Source organism: Hoplias malabaricus, chromosome 3, assembly GCF_029633855.1.
Source record: "Hoplias malabaricus isolate fHopMal1 chromosome 3, fHopMal1.hap1, whole genome shotgun sequence".
In the NCBI taxonomy this organism is placed as follows: Eukaryota; Metazoa; Chordata; class Actinopteri; order Characiformes; family Erythrinidae; genus Hoplias; species Hoplias malabaricus.
The window spans coordinates 66,123,431-66,139,893 of record NC_089802.1 but is presented as its reverse complement, the minus strand read 5'-3'; the positions used below and the strand labels follow the sequence as shown (position 1 = coordinate 66,139,893).

Sequence of the window (16,463 nt, the reverse complement as noted above, 5' to 3'; positions counted from 1 at the left end):
AGTTAATTTCTTGTCCGTTTTGTATCTTTATAGACTCTTTAAACATTTGGACATTCTTTGATTTGCACAGTTTTGTAATGAAAGATTACAAATATTCACCTCCGTTTTCTTTAATAGTGTTGCACCAATACCAATATAGTATCCGTAAACGCAGTCTCAGTATCGGCTACAGAGAGCACAGATACCATGGGTGTGTTGGAAACGGCCCACTACTCACTATTCCCTACATGTAGTAAACAGGGCATTTATCTGTCCGATATTGGAACTTTAGCCGATGTAACACTGATGCTCTCAAACACCATAGTGCAGGAGACCTTTTTATATAAAACACATAAATAGATAGTCATTCAGCATCTGAATTTAATACTGAAACACGATAAACGATTACAAACACTTGCTCAAACACTCTCTCCCTTGCTCTCCCAGAGCTGCTTTATGCCGCTCTCTCGCTCACCCTCCAAAACAAGTGCTGCACTAATCAGCGCCCCTCCGGAAACAATTAATGCGGATAAAATACTAAATGAACAACACCTAATAAACTTGAAGTATAAAATTAAAAAGTGCAGAAATGTACAAGTACTGAAAAAAGGCTTGTCATTTGACAACAAGAATTTGTTTTGCTTTAATCCAATGTGAATTTGCGTTAATTACAAAAAGATAATAAGTATCGGTTATTATTGGTAGCGACCAGCCCAAAGTGTTAATTATCCTTTATCATATCGGCCCAAAAAATTTGAAATTGGTCTATCCCCAGTTGTGGTTATTGTTTGTACTGCTTTTGTGTAGATCTAACATTTCATATGCTGTGACTGGTCTGAAATGTGATTTCGAGGCAAAAATATTTAAAATCAGGCTTAAAGTCATGTAGTGTAACCCCAATTTAAGGCATGCCAGAGAACACTGACTTGATTCAAGAGACCACAAACAAGCACGCTAACACTGTCAGCAGCTGCCCTTAGAAAATGCATTTCACAGCCATGACAAATAACCTCATGAGAGTGTAAAAAGCTGTTCAGTCAGACTAGACTATGTCTTCCTACTTTTTACTGCATTGTGGAAATATTTATTTTTTCATGGCTGAGAAACTTCAAATTTTTAATGTGCAATACAGCAATATAAATATCTGAATCTATAGGCACCTATCTAGTAGTTCAGATAGAGTTCGTGTTGACAGATACTTGAACTTAAAATATTGGTATCGGTATTGGAAGGGAATAAGTGGTATCGGTGCATCCCTAATCTGCAATATACCTATTGGATATACTTAGGGAGCACAGCTGGACTTTAAAACTACTATTGTACCTTTTTAAAGGTACATTTACACTGTTTGTACATTTAGTGACCAATAATGAACCTGTACCATACCACCCAATTTTTTATGTTACTCTTGTCTTTAAAAGTTATATAATTTATTTTTAACAGAATAAAATAAAATCCTGTCAGTGGCTGTTCTGTGTTGAGCATCCCTCAAAATGTACTACCAAGTGTTATGTAAGTTTGGGAAAACTTGATTTTGTATGATATGGGTCCTGTATTTTCTAAACTTGTACACAACCACACAAAGCTAAAGACTTAGCACAGAAATCTTTACCCCAAACACCCAACACTGTTAACCACCCAACATTGAGAAGCTTTGCCAAATTGCTACAAAAAACAAACACACATCCACACACTGATCCAATTACAAAGTGCTTCACAGTGCTTCTGTCCCAGTCAACACAACCTCTGAAACCTCTTGAGTAAAGTTCCTTAATAATGTATTAATATTTTCCAAATCATTAGCTACTTTTTTGTTTGTTTGTTTTTTGGTCATTTTAGCTTCTTTTGAATGATTCCGTTTGGAGTTCTGTATTTCACAATGTATGGAAATTCTCTAGTGTATGGGGGTAAAGCAGAAACTACCTCAGATTTTCTGAGATCAGGGATGGGTATCAAAAGTTGACTTATTATACCGACCAAGTTAATATAATACCACTGATAACTGAACAAATTGTCGCCAATGAGTCCCTTTGCCACTGATCCTGTAATTCAAGTATCTAATTTGTTAGTCAAACTTTAAACTCCATTGCAAAAATATCATTATTATGCATAATATCATGCCTATCATTAATGAAATATCTTTTTAAAAATAAAAATGACGCAAGTCTATATTAATTATTCATTTATTTATTTATAAACTGTTAATTTTAAACAATTATGAAAAAAATTGTTATATACAACAGGTACAGCACAGCATGTTTTATTGCAAATAAAGAAGAGTAAAGGAAAATAGGATAAACAGACACACAAATATAATAATTATTATAAAATACAAGATCAGTATTGCATATACAGTTCAGTTGCATGTGATTTCAAAAATTATCCCATAGATGTTTCACTTCACCTTCGCCATTAGTTCTTCATAACATTCTTTCAGAAGGTGCATCTTCAATCATTTTGTTAATACACTTTTTAAATTGGGAGTCTCTACGTTCTTTCAGTTATGCAATATGATCCATGCAGCTGAAGTTCTTCCAGCTTTCATTAAATTAAGCTCATTATTTGTTATGCTGGTCATTTCTGTTCTATCTTCAAGAAGGCAAAGCTGAAGTTGTAGAGGTAATTTAAGTGATGTTCATGGTTTTAATAAAAGAAAAAATATTTTATAATGCTCATAAATTGGTAAAAAAGAAAGAGGCTCAGCCCAATAGGCTATGCTTTCTCTCTTAAAGTTGACATCGAAAAGTAACTGTCTACTGCCCTTTCAATGAAGCACATATGTATTTTCTAAAATAACAGTTATTATTTATTGTTAATGTTAGTTACATGTTGATAATGTTCTGTGTTTTATTTGTTACATTGCTTTTCAAGGCTCTTGCAAGCTAAATATAGTTAAATTGAATTCATATTTTTAAATTTGTTGTTTTTTCCTTCCCAAAACTGATCTGGTATTTTCTGCTGCTGTTGATTATGTTTAGATATAATGACATGTTGGATTTCTTCCTAAGCTACTGCGGTCATGTAATATTTACACCACTTTACTGTGTTACTCATTGACAGAAGCACAGTGATCTTTGTATGACAAGGCTCACGGCACCGGTTGTCCTGCTTCTGCCCAAAACTGCTGCAAACACCAGCCACTAACACACACCCACAGAGCTGCCTCACACTCACAAGTTGGTGTCCATAAATTGCTCAGGTTTCCAATTTAAATTTGCTTTAAGTGGAATTCCACCTTAATATAAGACATATTTTCTCTTTGTGTGTGTAAACCTTTAACTCTTGCTTTAATTTTAAAGGGTTTTCTTTCTTTCCAACCAGTGGCCAAATACACTTGAGTTTATTTTCCTGGTTCTGTCCAGTTCCCTTTTCTGATGCTGATGGGAAGAGCTGAATCATTTTTAAAAGTTCATCCTTTATGATGTTACATGTTCTGTTCCTGTGTTTGTTGACTGTTATTTTGAGCTTGCAACATCTCGATATTATAAACATTCTTGGGGCACACTTTGGTTTAACTCAGTTTTCATAAATGGACTCAAAAGCTGTTTTATGCTTCAGATATATTTTAGGGCTGCATAATAATGTCTTTGTACAATAAGTCAATAATGTCATTATTGGGTCAGGCCTAATTATTTAAAAACCTTGCCTCTAAATATTTAAAGAAAATTTGAGAAAGATCAGAATGGTTAATACATACAAGGAAACGTCCAGTGATTGATTTGAAGGCCATTTGTAATGCGGATCAATATTTTAAAAACTGATATGGCAGTTAAATTTGAACTGTATATTAAGCAGCCCTAATATATATTATTAAATGCTGACCATTTCAGTATTGGGGAGCACAGGGTTGAAAGTTGGTTAATGGCTACGACAGAGGTTCTGAAGCATGATGACTCTGCATGTTGGGCTATGCACTAACCAAACTCTCGCATCCCTCTGGCCATCTCCTCCTATCCCAGAACTATGGATATTATCCTCCTGCTGTGATATTCCTCAGCATTTTCTGGCATTTTTATATTCTCTTTTCCAGGTATGAATACTATGTTGATTTGTTTCATTTGTTTTCTCTTTAGTGTATGACAAGCAGGGATTCCTCATCAAGCTTGATGCAAAACTGTAAGTAACTGAATAATGTATAATACTGTTTTTGTGTGTGTGTGTGTATTTCTAAAGCAGTGGTTTTTACTTTCAGTCTTGTTGATGGCATGCCCTACTTCAGCACACAGAGTTCATGAAAGGCTTAATCATTACCTGCTGAGTTAAATCTAAAATCTAAACCAGTGGTCTGCACGATGTAGTTACAGTAAACACAAGCTCAACCTTGCCTGGCCAGCAAAGAGCCTTTTACATTAATAGCATATAATCTAATGCTTTTATCTCACATCTGATACATCTGTGTGTAGTGATCTGCCACAAGTTTGTACCAGGTATTTTCAGACATTAAACATAGTGGGTTTTTTTTTTTGGGGGGGGGGGCTGTCATACTAATTTTTATGATTTATTTATTTTTATTTTTATGGAATGTTTAAAGCACAACATTAAAATTCTTTTGGATAGAACACTTTTCTGTTTATCATATAATTACTACATTTCAGTTTGCTGTTTTGGATAATCAGGAGGACTGTACAAAGATTGTGCATATGGAACAGTGTGTATAATTAAAGTAAACAATTTTACATCATTATGTTTCATGAGTTTGCAACAGCAATGTTTCCCACATGAGACAGCACCTGATGGGAGGTTTTCATCTGCAGATGTAAGCTTGTATCTTTTCCACAACATTTTAGATACCATTATAATGTGACAGTGTGGAAACAAAAACATAGAGTTACATAGAGTATAGGTTATAGTTTTGGAAATGTACAGTGTTGGGGGGTATTCAGGGTTCTAAAGTGGCCATATGGAAAATTTGTTATCTTGCATCATAGTTTCAAAACACATTTTTCTGTGGTCTGTTTAGATTATTTTCATATATATATAGTGAAAATATACTAGAAAAACAGCACATTCTGGATTAATTGCCTTTGTGATGTTGCAGTGTGTGTTCAGTGTGACCCCAGCTTTCCCTAGTATGTCTCACTTTATATCTTGTCTGGTTGTTTATGTGAACAGTACAGAAGAACGCAGGTTATAAATGAAGGGGTTGTGGGTGTCCCGGAGCTTTGCTAATTAATTAACCACTGACCCTCGGTTTTCCCTTCACCCCTCTGTATTGTAATTTTACAACTTCACTGTAGGTGCTTCATGGGAGGTCTGTTAGCCCAAAGACAAATGTGATATCCTTTCTCTTGATAGCAGTTAGCTCCACCTGGTCAAATGCCTTGCCATCGTCACATTGTAATTCTGCTTCCAGCAAAATGAGAATAAATGGAGCCCTACTGGAAAGATCTCATTTGCCTTTCGGCGAATCAGGAGGTTTATAGGACAACTACTTCAAAATAAACATTAACGCGCACAGACATTTCAGTGTTTAGAAGCTTAGCTTTTCAGACATTGTACCTATTAGAGCAATGGGAGCACATCACATCTGGTCTTTCATAATTTAACTCAACACTTTGACCTGCATGACCTCAGAACATTAGTGTGTGTAAAAGGAGGATTTATATGTTGTTATTTCTCTGGAGCATTAGTAGATGGCCTGCTTATTTTTTGAGGAATTGGCATGGCTCCACCATATTAATTTACTATAGTTTGATGCATTTGACCTCACCTTATGTTCAGTTCAGGAAACATAGTAATAGTTTAGGGAAAAAAGATTTTACTCACAGTTTACTTCCGGCAGGAAATACTTTCTTCAATGAAAGGTTTGACCAGAATTATGTAGATAATCTGACAGTAAGACCTACCAGGGCTTGAGGACTAATTTCTACATGTCATTTATGAATTATTTGTAATTGTTGAATATTCTTTTGTAGAAATGCTAAGATTTCCTCTGCCTTTTATATTACGAACATATAGAACAGGAAGCGACTACATATTAAGTACTGTGGCAAAGAAGTTATTCATGCAAAAAAGATAATCCAGAGAAATGATAACATGGATAATGCAACAGCATGTTGAAAGCATTGTGTAAAAGCAGGAGGCTAGCTGTATTATTTATTTATTTATTTAACTTCTCAGGGAAGTTCACTATTTCAGCATCATGCATTTAACAAACAAAAAAATAAATAAGCATTAGAAAAAGAATTACAAAAGTCCTAGGATAGAGACCTAGGATATAATATGTACACACTTTTTTGCAAACACTACAACCCTGTTTCCAGAAAGTTATTTTTGGTAATGAAATAAATGCAGGAACCTATCATTTTAATTCTCTTGAAACTGTGAAACTGATCTAAGCACAAAGAAATGTAAACAGAATGGAAATGCAAACAAATTTTAGTGTACTGTGTTAAATCATGTGGTGTTGTCTTGCTGGTAACATTATGGTGTAGATCAGGAAGCCTCAGGACTAGGAACCAAATCGCTGAGTTTCAGATGGTCTTTTTCTGTTGCAGGACATCAAACACTGGTTTCCAAAACCTCATCAGTACAAAAATAGAGCGACTTCAGCTAAAAATACAAATCTAGTGTTTGGGTTCTATGCTAAACATAGCTGTTTGCTATTCATTCTTTCAAGCCATAGAATATCTAAATATAGGTTCCTTTTTTAACTTAAGGATTAGGGTGTTTCCAAGGATGTTGGGTGGTCTAGAATGAAAACAGCCACTAGACACATGATTACTTTGTGTTTCTATCCTATCATTCATTCATTCATTGTCTGAAACCACTTATCCAATTCAGGGTTAAGGTGGGTCTGGAATCACTAGGTGCAAGGTGGGAACACACCCTGGAGGGGGTGCCAGTCCTTCACAGGGCAACACACACACTCACACATTCACTCCCACCTACGGACACTTTTGAGTCGTCAATCCACCTACCAATGTTTGTGTTTTTTTTTTTTTTTTTTTTTTTTTTTTTTTTTGGGACTGTGGGAGGAAACCGGAGCACCCAGAGGAAACCCACGTGGAGAACACAGGGAGAACACACCAACTCCTCACAGACAGAGCTATGGGGCTGACACTACATGCTGCAAAACTAGTTTCAGAACAACTAACTCCTGTTCTCGCTGTTTTTTTTGTTTTTAAACTTTGGTTAACAGTGCAGTACATTGATTGGTAAAATGGAACATTTCTGTTGTACATCCATGAAGTTGTGACTCTCTCTGAGTAGAAACAATAACAGAACTGTTTTCTTCATTGTTTTGGTGGCATACAGCTTGTCCACTCATGTTATGATTTCCTTTTAGCATGAAACGTAATTTTAGGCTGAAACATAATTACCAGGATTGCAGAAAAAGCTCCTTTAATTTTTGTTTAGAATATTGCAGACATGCAGTATTTAAAAAAACAAACAAACAAACTTTAGATTGTGGATAGGTTTAGAGCAACTTTTACAACAGAAGAGTAAAAGAAGGCATAGAGAAACAAATAGAATGGAATAACCCTTAGCCAGTAGCTGATCCACTCAGTATTGATCCACTTAAATAGATTGAAACATAATTAGATTTATTTTAATTGATGCAGCATTATGACTAATAACGTGAAATATAATATTTAACACAATGTCATATTGTTATGTATTTTCATTTTCTCTCTCGCTCTCTCTCTCTCTAGGCCCCTGGAGCTGCAGTATAAGTATGGCAATTTGAGTAAAGGAGAATGTAAACCCGGCTACTCGTATGCCAAGATGACCTCAATCTATCCAAAGTAAATTTGTTTGTTTTTCTTTTTTCTTTCCCTTTTGCTCAATGTACAGTGTGATGACTTGAGGCCTGTTCTTTTTCGTGTGGTAATACTTTAACTCTCTCTCCCATACACACAGACAGACACACACCGGGGTGGGTGAAGCACAAGATTGGAAATTGCTGGTGGACGTAGGAAAAAAGCTGCAGGTCTCAGAGTGCAATGTGTTAACTACACTGAGACCAGACATGGTGCTCTACTCTGAGAGTAAACGGATAGTTTTTTTCATGTAGTTAACAGTTCCATTTAAGGGAGCAGTAGATTAAGCAATCGAAAGGAAGAAGCTGAAGTACACAAAATTGGCGGCTGAGGTGAGGGAACGTGGGTGGCAGGCACATGTAAGACTGGTGGAGATAGGTGTTAGAGGATTTGTAGCCAAGTCGGCCACATCCCTGATTGTGCAGTTCGGCATCAGTGGCCAGAAATGAACTCAGCTGTGAAGGAGTTATCAGAAACAGCTGAAAGTATTACTCAGAGGTTGTGGATAAGAAGAGCACAGATTACTTGGGGAAATGCACTGTAGAGATGCTATTGTGATTGTTGGTGATGTAGCACGTAAAGTTCACATGGAACTGGTGGCACTGAGCATGCGTTAACGGTGCTAGTGGGGCTAGGTACAGTCTTAGTCACCAGAGAGACCAGTGTGGATTTACGGTTGTTGATGGTAAAGGGTAAGGTAGGACCGGGAACCTGGCTTGGACGGGGGGTCGGTCTGGGACGCCAGACTTCACTATTGAACCTTCTGGAGGTGTTGTGGGCTTAATTCAGTGAAACACCAATGAGAGGAGGTCATCAACCTGATTACCCCTGTGAAGAGCTAGTGATACAGTGGTTGGTTTGGTTACTCGTGGGTTGGGCTCAATGAGTAACCGTAGTTGTTAAGGATAGCTGGTTGCTGATCGGAACATAAATGGCCACAGCAACACTAGTGTTGAGGTGTAGGATTCAACAGAAATTTTGTGGCTGCAGGTAGGAAGAGAGTGTGGTGAGTCCTACATGAAGCTGGATTGGCATAGGATATATTACATCTTATCTTGTGTATGATTATAATATAACCAGGCCCCTAGTTTGCAGTATAAGTATGGCAATCTGAGTAAAAGAGAATGTAAACCTGGCTACTCAGAGGCCAAGATCACCTCAATCTATCCAAAGTAAGTTTGGTTATTTATTTATATATTTTCTTTCCTTTTTTTCCTCATTGTACAGTGTGATGACTTGAGGGCTATTCTGCTTGCTCTGTTAATACTTTAACTCTCTCTCACATACACACAGACACACACACTCAGTGTGACTCAGTAGCTTTTGGAGTCAGAATTAAGTGAATTAGGGCACTGTAGGGCTTTGTAGGCCTTTGTTTTAGTATTGATGTGCGTGGCCTGAGGGGATTCTTACTAATCTGACTTCTGATCTGTTGCCCACAACACTACACGAGCACAGACATAGTGACTCATGCACTGTAAATTACCTCATAAGTGATTGTGTTGAAAGCTACTTAATGTTATTTTTTTTTTTTTTTTCAGGTAATTTTTTTGACTAAATAAAGTGTGTGTGTGTATATATATATATATATATATATAAAATAGAAATACATATAGAAATAAATATTTTGAATGAAATCGTGTGATGTGTGCCGCAATTATTGGCATCCTTGGTGCTCCTTTTGCCAACAAGACAGCACTTAATCTTCTCCTATAACTCTTCACAAGATGGGAGAATACAGAAAGAAGGATCTTCGACTATTCCTCTTTGCACAACCTGGGTCTTCTCTTATGCACTCTCCTCTTCAGCTCACCCCACAGGTTTTCTATTGGGTTGAGGTCTGGGGACTGAGATGGTCATGAGAGGAGCTTGATTTTGTGCCTTGTGAATCATTTTTGAGTAGATTTGACCACATGTTTAGGGTTATTATCTTGCTGAAAGACCCAGTGGTGACCCGTCTGCAGTTTTTGGGCCGAGGCCACCAGATTCTGATTCAAAATGTCCTGATATTTCAAATCTTGAGCCCATGTGTCCTTACAAGATTCCCAAGTCTTTTGGAGGAGAAACAGGCCCACAGCATCACCGATCCTCCCCTATACTTAACAGTGGGCATGAGGTGTTCTTCTGCATACTCGTCCTTGGTGTTACGCCAGACCCATTTAGTGTTTGTTGCCAAAAAAGCTCTATCTTGGTCTCATCTGATCAAAGCACACGGTCCCATTTAAAATCCCAGTAGCGCTTGGCAAACTCCACCTGTTTACGCTTATGAGTATAACTCAGAAAAGGCTTTCTCCGTGCATGCCTCCCAAACCGCTTGTTGGCATGTAGATAGGGCCTGATGGTTGTTTGGGAGAGACCTCATAACCCCAAGATGCTACCATTTGATTAAATTCTCTTACAGTGAGCTTTGGAGAACTTTTTATTTCTCTTACCATCCTTCTCACTGTGCGTGGTGCAAGATACACTTGCGTCCTCTTCCAGGCTTTGTCAAAGTTCCAGATGCTTTGAACTCTTTGATGATTGATCTGACTGTAGATAAGGGCATCTGCAGGTGAGTGGCTATGTTCTTGAAGCCATTGCCTGATTTATGAAGGTCGACACACATCTGCCTTACTTGAATAGTGTGTTCTCTTGTCTTTCCCATATTTAAGAGTGAGTAAGAGAAATAGGCTTCTGTGTAATGCCTATTTATACCCCAGGGAAACAGGAAGTGGTGAATTACTAATTAAAGGTTCCTAGGTACTTTGATCCACTTTATACACAACAGTAGAAATGACATAAATGGTTTAAATACATTTATCTCCAAGAAATTAAGGGTGCCAATAATTGTGGAACAGGTCATTTTATGGGAAATAATTATTTCTTAGGAGTTTTTCCTTCTTTTTTTTGAAGGTTGAAGGTTGCAATGCAGAGTGAGATTGTGCTTCTGCAATAAAACAAAATAATTTATTTTAAGGCTTTTAACACATTTTAACTAGGGGTTCCAATAATTATGGACGGCGCTGTGTGTGTGTATGTATGTGTGTATGAATATTCAACTCTTGTAACTCTTGTTTGTGGACCACTTGCAATTGAATTCAGCCACATTAATGAGCAAACATTGTTGAATGTTCAGTTTATGCATAGCTCATAGAAAATGTCTGAATCAGAAAGCAGGAAACAGGACATTCTGAAGTAGCTGCGATGTGCCTAAAGGCACAATGCACCTGTAAGCTGTTGCCTAGAAGGGTCAAAAGCCCCCAGACATTGAACTGTAGAGCACTAATGAAGCACCATCTTTGGGATTAGTTGGGTTGGTAATGTGATCCAAAATTAATCAGCTAACATTAGTATGTGATTTACTGATATTTTTGTGACAGAATTCCATCAAAGCTTTCTCAGAAAATTAGAAGCTGTTAATTGCAAACACCCTCTTAATACCCTTGATTTTTGAAGAGTTGTTTGAGCAGGTGGCCACAAACTTTAACCTTTTGGCTTTATAAATAGGCCTTAAACATGTTTCTCTTTAGTACATGTATATGACTTCAACATGCCCTTGTAATCTGTTCTGTTAAAAAGTACTCTGTCTTTTCTTGTTAAAAAACAAATTGCGCACACACACACATGAAACAGGGTTACTTATGTGAACCTTATGTAGCACCAGCTTCCTACAAGAGAGACAGAGTGATATAAAAACAGAAAGCTATCTTTCTGCAACTGAATAATTCAGTATTGGAGAAAAGAATACACTGAATACACCGTCCGTGTGTGTATGTGTGTGTGTGTTTACTTAAGCCATGTTACAAAGAAGCCTTACCACCCAAGGGACACGGAGACATTCTTTTTCTGCCGTGCTAGGGGGCTGCAGAGATCCCAGTGCGTGAGAGAGCTGCTAACTCCATCCACTCAATTGGTCTCATTAAGACCAGGAGATTTATGAGAACAGTACAGTGCATTTAAGCTACCTTTACAGAACTACCACAATACTTTTAAATGAGTATTTTTGGTTAAAAATTGCAGGTGTGCACTTTTGCTTATAAAAATTACACTTAATCAGCCAAGAGATTTATAGACGTTTTAGAGCAGAAGCATGAGAATATAACTACTGCAACATAAAAAACGTGGAACTGAAAATAGAGCTGGGCGATGTGTTTATGTTATTAAAATAATAATTATATTGGTCAATCTTTTTGTAAGACTGTTAAAGTTTTTAAAAGGCATCTTTCTAAAAAATGCAGACAATACACCAAATGTTCCATTATAATAAAATAATTGTTATTATCAGAACCTAATACAGTAAAACCTTGACTTCCGAGTGAACCAATGTACACATTTTCAGAGATATGAGCCGCCGCTCTGTCGATAATTAATTAAATTTTTTTTTTTTTTTTTTTTTGCTTTTATGATGCAAGCCGAGATCTGAGTATGAGCGAGCAAGCTTACGCCACCCACCACTAGGTAGCTCAGCAAGCATTTAGTTCACTTGGTAATCTTGCCGTGCAAACATCTCTGTCCTATTGCTTTTTTTTGTAGCATTAAGTGTGTAGCAAGTAATCTAAGCTAAGCGATACAGCAAAAAAACCCTCCTCCTCCAGCATCTTCGTCCGATCTTCAAGGTAAACACGCTTAATGACAACAGTTTATTTATTTACTTTCTCTTTTATTATTTTAAACATTATTTGTTATTTATTTTGTAGATGTTCTTATTTAAAAACACATAACAAAAAATGTTTTTTATGGGGCTGGAATGGATTAATAGCATTTCAGTACATTCTAATGGGGAAATTATATCTGATATACAAGCAAATTGAGTTACAAGCTCAGTCACAGAACGAAATTAAACTCGTAAGTCAAGGTATTACTGTATACTCAAAAGTGCATCTGGGAAGTGTTCACAATGCATTGGTATTTCCACATCTTCTGTGACAGCCTTATTCCAAAATGGATTAAATCATATTTTTCCCCTCATAATTGTACCCACAATATCCCATAATGACAAAAAGAGAAAGAGTGCCAATGAGCACAATCTGGGTGATTGGGGTGGAAGGGCCTTAATCGGGGAGGTTACCAGAAAACCTCCAGCTTCAGCATTGCTCTGTGGAAAGAGGAGATCCTTCCAGAAGGACAACCATCCAACAGTCCGGCCTGTATGGTAGAGTGGCCAGACGGAAGCCACTCCTCAGTAAATGGCACATGACAGCCCGCTTGTAGTTGGCCAAAAGGCACCTGAAGGACACTCAATTCAACAAAATTCTCTGGTCTGATGAAACAAGGATTGAATTCTTTGGCCTGAATGCCAAGCATGTCTGGAGGAAACCAGGCAGCACTCATCACCTGGCCAATTTCATCCCTACAGTGACTTATGATGGTGGCAGCATCATGCTGTGGTGATGTTTTTGGCAGCAAGAACTGGTCGACAATCAGGTTTGAGGGGAAAGATGAATCCAGCAATATACAGAGAATATACATCCTTGAAAAAAACCTGCCACAGTGCTCTGGACCTCAGTTGGGGTGAAGGTTTATCTTCCATTTTTAAGTAACTAGACTTAATGAAATGACATCTTGTAAAAGATATTCTGCTCCTGTTTGTCTTTTGCTGGCACACTTGATTTTTGTGTTTTTACTGGCACACACCACTGTGTTTACCTCTGATATGTACTGTAGCACCAGATTGGTTGGCATGAAGCTTGAGCTGCTGTTCTGGGTGTGTATGAAAAATTGTAGGAGAGCGAAATTTGTCTTTGTTAGGGTTGTTTTTCACAAAACCAGGGGTGGTTCAGGCAGAGAGGAAATTACCATTTAACTAGTTTTCCAGGGTTTTGCTGATTGCTATTGGAACAAATCTGATATTAATTTAATGTTTAAAAAAAAAAAAAGAAAGAAAGAAAAACTGGCTCCAGTTTTTAAACTGAACCTTGTGCCTAAAGTGGTGATTTTGAGACTAATCTACTTGTAGATTGCTCAGTCAGGTGCTTGCATGCAGACTTGCATGTCCAGTTTCAGAGTGTTTTATACACCAGCACATAATTCAGCTCAGTTCTATTTACTGTGTTATGACTTTTTTTCAAAATATGTTCAAGAAAGTTTTTAATGGAAAAAAAGAAAATGGGTACTGTTCAAAACAAAGTTTTAAAACAGGGTACTTGTCTGAGTCTGTGCCCTCCTCTGATTAGCTTGCTTTCCCACTGGGGAGATATGTCAAGAGGCACTACAAGGCGAGAGAGACGTAGAAAAGATCTACACTGAAATTACTGGGCTTGAAACATTTGTCTAATAGAGAAAGCTCACCCCTTTTTTTTTTTTTTTTTTTTAGAAATAGTAAAAAAAAACTGAACTTGTCATGAATTTTGGCATGGCTCCCCCTTTTCAGGCTCTTGGAGAAAAGAAACCAGATCACTGAGGGGAAAAAATTTCATTCTGTCTACTTAAAATATTCCAAAAACGTTTTGATTAGTTCTTCACCCAGTCTTTTATTTTTCACATTTTACCCAATTGTGAAATATTAATGCACCATGACAGACAAATAAGTCCTATTTGTCTCAGTAAATACAGTTATTTTTATTTTAATACCAATTTCAGTATTATTGGTTTGAAAAGTGACATGGGCTGAAAACAGGAGCTTTTTTGTGTGGGTGTGGGTGCGGGTGCGTGTGGGGTTGGTGTGAGCACGGTGCCTCGGCACTATGCCTCTCAAACACAGTGCCTTTAAGTGGAGCCAGATGGCAACACTAAATAGACCATTACATCTTAAATGTTTGTTGAGACACTAAACCTACAAAACTTAGTTAGCCATGTAATTTACATCTGACACGCATAGTTGAACATGCCCTCAGAGCGCTCTAACTGAATTTGACTTCAGATGGGAACTGTGGACCTGGAAAAATAAACATGAACATTAACAATAAACCCTTTAAGACATAAAGAGTAGTACCTATTACTGTCTGCTTACAGCACTATATGCTTCATATCATTACTGTCTGCATACCTTTTTTTTTTTTTTTTTTTTTTTGGTCATTTGACCAAACGTTTTATTCTTCTTGCTTTTATTTGTACATCTTAAAACAATTTCTTACATAGTAACATACTAAACTTAGCTAGTGGGGACATTAAAAGTTCAGATTTATTTTGTAAGGATATATTTTATTTATGATTGGAAGTTAATTTAATTATAGTTTTAATTCCAGGGCCAGTGCTAACTATAAAAATAGATCAGAGAACAGTGGTGATGACAAAGTTGTGCAAAGAAGCTTTAAAAAAATAAATAAATAAATAAAAATTCAATATGCAGCATATCCTGCCTGAGATGACAAAGTTTTATATTTATCAGATGAAACAACTGTGCCACTCGTTTACCTTTTTTTTAAATGTTAAATAACAATCGTGTGTGTGTAGATTTGAGGGCTCAGCAGGGTGTTTGTGGTTTGAAGTGCAATAGGGTGTGTGTGAGACATTCAGGGTCACTGGGCCTTCAGAAAAAGCTTGTCCTCTTTATTTGAACGGCGGCTCTGTGAGAAAGGCCAGACTTTATTTCTGGCACTTCGTCCACAATGTTCCTGGGAAAGAAACCATGCTCCTCCACAACACCTGTGTTATTACCACATGCCTATGTGTAGAGGGGATTTCTGTACATCATAACTAAAGTGCTAAGAGGGTTTCTCTAAGCCAGCAATTTGTTCATATCATAGCAGTGTTGAATAATCACCCTTGTGCTTCTGGCCATGTGGAAAGCCAGTGCAAAATTTTTTTGGTAACAATATAAAGGTCAGAATGGTAATTATTCACAGGACCTGTGTCTGGCTGGAGAGGACGAGGTTTATATTGGCCTTGTAATGGTGATGCATAACACTTGATGTTTATCACGCAACCATGAACCAAACTCATTTAAAATGTGAGTGTTTGACTCATAGAGTAGAACAGTTAATAACTCCTGTTCTTTTAGAGTATTGTCAAAAGGAACTCTTTTTATTTGATTCAATTAAGTTTGATTAGGATGCTGTTTTAATTTTAGTGGTCAATGCCACTTTTATTCTAATGAGATTAAACATTTTATGTAAGGTTACAGTGACTTTATCTAAACAACAAAATTGTGATTAGTTACGGTTATATTTTAGCTGATATTACAACTGATGACTTGGTGCCTTTTTTGTGCTTGTGCATAAGCCCTAAGGCCTTTAAACTACACTACTATGTGTGCTATGTGGACGTATTTCATGGTTTTTACATAGAACAATTTGAAGTTCTCTGTCTATATGTTTGTAGACCTGGCCACAATGTGGACTGTAAAATGATTGGATATAGGGTGGGATGATAGGCAAGATAACAGGAGCTCCGCTCCGGACTGGGCACTTCTCAAAGAGAATATGCTGCTTCAGTAGTGCTATGAGAGGCAGCAGCTTTGACTGTTTCCTTAATCTATGATCACACACCCTGGGCATTTTATGACTAAGCTGGTTGGTTGTGATGGCTTACCATTGGCACCATATTTACATATTGTGATGTTGAACTGTTTGATGTTTGAACTTCCACAAAACGCACATCTGCAGGATTAGCAGAAAATAACTTTCACATGAATTTGAACTTGAAATAATTTTTCACAAGTTATTTATTTTTTTCATGGAAGTTTATGTGAAAATGGTTTAGGGACCTTCTTATTTTAGCTGAATTCTTGCATTATTTATTTAATGTTTCTGTCACATATCTAGCTGCTCAGGTGTGCTTGCTTTGCTGGTTTCAATCAAGGCC

The 16,463-nt window shown here is 37.1% G+C and overlaps 1 protein-coding gene across 4 annotated transcripts in view; it reads left to right on the top strand.

Moving 5' to 3' along the window:
- The window catches only part of st3gal3a (ST3 beta-galactoside alpha-2,3-sialyltransferase 3a), a 68,453-nt gene that overhangs the window by 14,260 nt on the left and 37,730 nt on the right, over positions 1-16,463 (top strand). For all 4 annotated transcript variants that reach the window (XM_066663912.1, XM_066663914.1, XM_066663911.1 and 1 more), the window contains 2 exons: positions 4,053-4,095; positions 7,635-7,727. In XM_066663912.1, coding sequence (XP_066520009.1) covers positions 4,053-4,095; positions 7,635-7,727 — 136 coding nt within the window. The remainder of the gene's footprint in view (positions 1-4,052; positions 4,096-7,634; positions 7,728-16,463) is intronic.